This window comes from Theobroma umbraticum, unplaced genomic scaffold (genome assembly GCF_002168275.2).
Source record: "Theobroma umbraticum cultivar Fairchild unplaced genomic scaffold, ASM216827v3 scaffold_147.0, whole genome shotgun sequence".
Classification (NCBI taxonomy): domain Eukaryota; kingdom Viridiplantae; phylum Streptophyta; class Magnoliopsida; order Malvales; family Malvaceae; genus Theobroma; species Theobroma umbraticum.
In genome coordinates this window covers 1043100-1049352 of record NW_018397259.1, presented here as the reverse complement: position 1 = coordinate 1049352, position 6253 = coordinate 1043100, and the positions used below count along the sequence as shown (strand labels likewise).

Genomic DNA, 6253 nt, shown 5'->3' with positions numbered 1-6253 from the left:
CCATATGAGTTTTTACTCTCTCAATGTTCAAAACAGTTTTTCTCATTTTTTATGGAGCACAATAAGGGTCTATAATCCATTTCATCACGGTAATTGCTTTGATTCGTCTTTTTTTTTTTTTCATTTCAAAAAAATCCAATGAATTCGTATACTATATCTTTGTGGATGGCATCCACAAAATAAATGTTTAGCTTGAATGATTTTTAAAGGATGAATTACGAATAGAATAGATGTTGGCCCGGCCGGCCCTTAATTTCATGTTAATTACAGTAAACAAAACAATAACGTATTATTAACATAATCTATATTTGCTTTTAAAAAAACATAATTTATATTTAAAACAAAGGCAGGATAGTTAAATTAAAAAGAGTGTATGGCAAAGTGACGATCAGGGAAAGGCTTGTCTTAATCCGTCGTAGCTTGTTGTGAGTCAGCTGACAATGTGCCCATCCACGGAGGTGGTAGCATCCCAGTTTGCTCATGAACCGTCTTAAACAAAGGCGGCAACATCCGGTAAACACCAGCAACCTCCTTCAATGCATTGCTACCATTACCATCCATTGCTTCAGATCCTCCATTAGTCCAAATGCTAATCCTAGGCTGCAGTCCCCGAACGGCTTCAGCATTGATCTTAGCAATCTCTTGAAACATTCCACCGTTGATCATCAAGTAATCCCTTAGGGCTCCATAGTTGCCTCCCAACGCTTCTAAAAGGGTTCGTAGATAAACACCTTGCGCTTGTGCAAGTGCCATGAGTCCTTCCGCCTCTTTTTGCTTTGCATACAATTCTACATCAGCAACCCTTTGACGGCCGTAGAATGTTGCATCCGCGATTGCCTTTTGCGCCGCTGCCTCTTTTTCCTTCTCATACAGAATTGCCTCTGCTTGTTTCTGTTTTTGGTACAGTTCCCAATTTGCCTTTTGCACCTTCATTTTAAATAAAAAGGTCAACAGAGTTAGATACGGAAAAATAGATTTGAAAAGGAGTTGCATAAATTATTTAGAGAATTATCTTCACCTTGGTATCGTACTCAACACTTGCTTGGCTAAGAAACTCAGCCTTAAGCTTCTCAGTCCTGGTCAAAGCATTCATCCTCTCCACCTCTCTTTGCAACTCAGCTTCCCTCAGAGCAACTGCCTTGGAGGCCTCCACCTCCGCCACTTGCGCCTCCTTAGCCCAACCTGCCTTCTTCTTTGCCAAATCCGCATTAGCCTCAGCCAACTCAGCTTCTCTTTGGTTCTCGAAAACCTTCACCTCTGTCTTTACCCGTATCTCCTCCTTCTTCCCCTCTCCTTGCCTCTGTGTCGATATGATCTTCGTCTCCGCATCGATCCTTGCAGCGTTTTGCAGCGTTTGCCCTTCCCTAAGCTTGGACCCGATCTCTCCCTTCATTTTAGCCTCTGCGACATCCACTTTGGCCTGATTAGCGGCCTCCATTTGAGTCTTTTGACCCAAGTAGGAAAAATACTCATGTCCAGGCACATCCACAAGTTGTTTAACATTAGCATTGTAGATCAAAAGCCCAAACTGGTTGAGCTCAAGCTGGACTTTCTCAAAAACCTCCAGTTTGAACTCTTTGGTTCCTTTGAAAATCTCTTCCATGGTCATTGAAGCTGCTAGGACCCTCGTTTCTCCTTCAATGATACCTTGTACAAGCTCTTTAACATGGTTAGAGAGCTTGTCATGAGGAGAGATAAGCTTGGCATACTTGAGGAGGCTGGACTCATCATCCACACGTGGTCCGATTGTGAAGACTGCTGGGAGAAGGAAAGGGAGCTTCTCGGCACTCATGGCCTGGACTTCGAAACTGTAGTTTACAGGCGAGACGTCGAAGACGGTGCAAGACTGACCAGGGAGTATCCATGCCTTTTTGGCAAGCTTTATGTCTGGGATACCTATGCCAGTGATCACCAGATATTCTGATGCATTTCCTACCTTATACATTATGTTTTATTTTTCTTTCTTTTTCACTCAATTACAGGGGAGAGGGATTGAGAGAAGAAAATAGTAAGAATTTGAGCGCTCAAGTCTGGACAAACGAACAGAACCAGAACAACCTATATATAATTAGCGGAAAGGATTTAAAATATTGTATAATATAAATTGTAGAAAAATTTAAATTGTGTAATGAAATATATATGTATATAGAAAGTTAATCCTAATTTTATTCACGGTCTAACTCTAATTAACAGTATTAATAAGATATCGAAATGTAGATACACATCGAGGAGTCCATATAATTGATGTTAAGGCTTGACAAAGTCGCATTTTGAATGGAGATTTTTTTATGTCTTTTGCCTCTTTGCCGCAAAGAGAATCTCATAGTGTAGTTTCTCAGTTTTTTCGCAGTGAATGTATATATGATTTGAACTTTGAAAACTCAATGTGCTATGAAGTTAAAAATTAAAGTGTCAACTTGACAATAGAATTTTCCGTGAGATTTCCATGCAAGTCACACAATGTATGAATGGACTCCATTTTCAGGATTCTTAATTTGTGCATTTTCAGGTGGTGGCCTTTTCAAATTCAATAACGTGTTGACATTTATGCCGGAATGGACAAAAGATAAGAAATTCCATTGCTATGATTGAGCAAAGGATGGATAAAACAAGGGAAAAACACACATTTTCCTGGCATCCAGCAACGCTTGGTATGACTTTTCTTTTAATGGCCGCTAGGTTTATCAATTATGTCCAAGAACAATTCAAAAATATCCTACCAGACAAATACATAAGTTACATGACAAAACCTAGTTTTTTTTTTATTAAATAATCCTATTTATTTATTTATTTAAATCAATTGCGATACTGATCCATCCAATCTGAATTCCGGAACCAAAAATTACCTAACTATATGATGGATTGATTTTAAATCGGACGACCCACACTTAGAATTGATTCACTTTTTTCATTTGTTTCATTCCTTTTGCCGAACCTTTAGTCTTAATATGTAATACTTCATATTTAACATATCTGTTTGATGGATTAATTTTTTTTTTCAAAAAAATGTGTTTGTAGTATTTTTAAGCAAAAAATAAATAAAAAAATAAAAAAATGTTTTATGATGTTTGATTTAGATTTTAATTAAAATTTTACTTTCATTCAACCAAAATATGAAGGAAAAAAAAAACATCACACATTAAGTAACAAAACTTGCATAGGAACCAAAAATTGAATTTTTCATTGCATAATTTTTTTAGAGAAAAACAAGAACGTGTACATCAGCCCAACTTGTGGTATAGTCCAAATGGTTAAATTGAAAGATGGGCTCGATTTTATAAAAATTAAAAAATCTCTAAATTATTCAAAAAAATTTCAATAAATTTTTATTTTTTTATTGTATTCAATCAATCTTTTATATTTTTATTTTGAATCAAATAAATTATTACATTTTTTTTTATTTTTAACTAAATAAATTCTCATGACTAATAATTGACTTAGTCAAATTGTGAGTAGTTATTCTATGTCATGTAGTATTGACATGATATACTGACATATTATAATGAATGATGACATGACATGATCATGCGACATTTTTCATCACTTACATCAATATCATGTGGGTATAAAATGACAAGTATTATTTTAACAAATAACAATTAATTAACTATTAAATATAAGAGCTTATTTGATTCAAAATAAAAGTATAGGGATTTAATTAGATGTAGTAGAAAAATAAGTGCTTATTTGAATTTTTTTACATAGTTTGAGAGTATTTTTTTTTTAGCATTATGCCAAGTATAATACTCAAAAGCACTCAAACTATTAAGAAAAATTCAAATAAATTCATTTTTATTACATTTAATCAAGTTTCTATATTTTTATTCTTAATTAAATAAACACTTAAAATATATGGTGTTATAAGTGGTGAGATTATATTTGACCTTAAAATGTCCGCCTGAATGGTATTTACCCATGAACTATATGTATCACTTCCGAATACTATTCGGATCATTCCCATATATTTAAATTTTAACACGATAGTCTTGATCTAACAAACAGTGAAGCTTGGAATCAAATGATTTCAAAGAAAGTTGCCAGTCACTCACTTTATTTTCTTCCTTTTTTTAAAAAAAATAAAACTTTTGTTCTCTATATCTTTGTTTGTTGTTTATGTGTAGTTCATTTGTATTAGTTAGTTTCAAAAGTTGAAATAAAAAAAATCTGCTCCTTTACCCATTTTTTCTTTCAAATCAAGATTAATAAATATAGAAATTGAAATAAATAAAATACAGGGGAAAGAGCAATAAAATCTAAAGAAATCTTAGTGAACTAATTAGAATTTTTTGTTGCAGAAAGTGACAATCAAAGGGTTTCTGTTTTGTTATTTGAGTTTTCTGCCGAGCTTAAGAAAAATTTTTGTTTATTTTATTTCATTTATATTAGTTAGTTTTAAAAGTTGGAAAGTGAAACTCTATCTTTTCACACGTTCAAATCAAGATTCATAATATAGAAAATAAGTCCAATATAAAGAAACAATGAATAAAGTCCAATAAGATATTAGTAATGAATGTTCTGAATATATGTATGAATATCCACTATGTTACAATCTAAGAAATTTAGACAAAGTCAAATAGCACAACAAGCAAGTCCAAGAAGTGTAATCTGATTTGAACTCTTATATTTGATTATGTATATCTAGATTTTAAATTTGATCAAGATTAAGATTTAAGAGTTATTAGTCTATAAATAAGACTCTTTACTTTATTTGTAAACATACTCTCGAATAAGATCTTCTTACTCCTTTTAAATACTTTCTCTCATAGTTATTCTTTTGAGTTATATTTCATAACACGTTATCAGTACGATGTTTTAATCTCTCAAGTTTTAGTATCATTTAGTTTTCATCATTATCTCAAAGTCGAAGTTCCAATTTATTCAAGCTTCAAAAGGATTTCAATGGTTTGTTTTGTTTTGTTTTTTAATTTTAGTGAATCAAGTAAGTAACATGATATCTCTTTAGAGTTTTTATCCCTGAAAATTAACTTTAATGTGAATTTACTGTCATGTAGTATGTAATATATTTTGTCTCTTGATTTATTAAATTAGAAAAAGAGATATAAGAAAAAGACAAAAGTGGATAGAACAAAAAGAATATAGATAATCTCTGTTGAAAGGCCACTGGTCACGTACGGTGAAATCTCACCCTTGATGTATAGTGTTCAATAAGATATCCTTAGGTAAGCAAGCAATTGACATACTTTGAGCATTTGAAACTAAGTATTTAAGGTCTAAAAATTCATGTTTTAATGTTCAGAGATGATTTACAAAGTTTGAGACTGAAAGAAGTCTAAATGGACAAGGTTTTAAGTTTATTGTTGTTTACTGGAGTTTATCTATTGATAGCTGTTCTTTGTTTGAACCCAGAAATGATTTTGATAAATATTTATCGATAGATGTTCATTTTTATTGATAGACAAGCCTATCTATTGATAGATGCATGGCATCTATTGATAAATAAAACCCTGAGAGCTTTTCAAAACACTCTAAAGCCTATCTATCGATAGATGGCTCCCATTTATTGATAGATGATCCTAATTTTTTATAAAATATGAGGGCATAAGGGTATTTTCACACTTTAAATTATAAATACCTTGTTCTCCATTAGAGTTATTAGTTCTCAGTCGATTTTCAAAGGTATTCTCTCCCTTTTAAGGCTTTTTCAACCTATTTTTCACTCAATCTTTATTTTTAAAAGATTTGATCTTGGTTTTTAGTTTTAAAAACAAAGGTGATATTTTTCACTCTGAAACCTTTAAATCGTAGTTTTTAAACTGAAAATATTGTGTATTGTTCTAGATTATTGATTTTTACAAACTAAAGAACTTGGATGGATTTTCCCCTTGTTTAGAGCTCAACTAAGGCAGGGATGATAGATTTATGAATTTATTGCACATAGGTATTTTTAGAACAGTTAATTTAAGCTAGAAATTTAGTTGTAGATGAATTCAACTAATTTTGAAATGGATTAGTTAGATTATTACATGGTTTGTAGATTAAGGAATAATTACTATGATTATTGAATGTATAGGAACGAACAAAACTCCAAAGGAATTGCTAGAATAAGATTGTACTTGGCTATCAAAGCTGACATTTCAAGGTGAATGGGTTCACCACTTTTGAAACTATTTTAGCATATAAAGTAGAAAGCATGGTTGAATGATTTGATGCATTACTGATAAGCATGTTTTCCATAAATAAAAATGTGATTGTGGATGAGAAAATGTTTTGGAAGTAACTTTCAAAACTATTA

The 6253-nt window shown here is 32.0% G+C and overlaps 1 protein-coding gene across 1 annotated transcript; it reads right to left on the bottom strand.

Annotated features, from left to right (window-relative positions):
• Positions 1 to 280: 280 nt before the first annotated feature.
• On the bottom strand, positions 281 to 2015 carry LOC110415518 (flotillin-like protein 4). Its single transcript, XM_021427192.2, has 2 exons — positions 1019 to 2015; positions 281 to 927 (listed from the first exon to the last, which is right to left on the bottom strand). The coding sequence occupies exons 1-2, from the start codon at positions 1943 to 1945 to the stop codon at positions 406 to 408; spliced, it is 1449 nt and encodes a 482-aa protein (XP_021282867.1). The 5' UTR covers positions 1946 to 2015; the 3' UTR covers positions 281 to 405.
• Between the last annotated feature and the right edge of the window lie 4238 nt (positions 2016 to 6253).

Coding starts and splice junctions, on each gene's coding strand:
- LOC110415518 (XM_021427192.2), bottom strand. CDS start 1,945: ATGTATAAGGTAGGAAATGCATCAGAATATCTGGTGATCACTGGCATA. Junction 928..1,018: donor GTGTTGAGTACGATACCAAG/GTGAAGATAATT, acceptor TTTAAAATGAAG/GTGCAAAAGGCAAATTGGGA.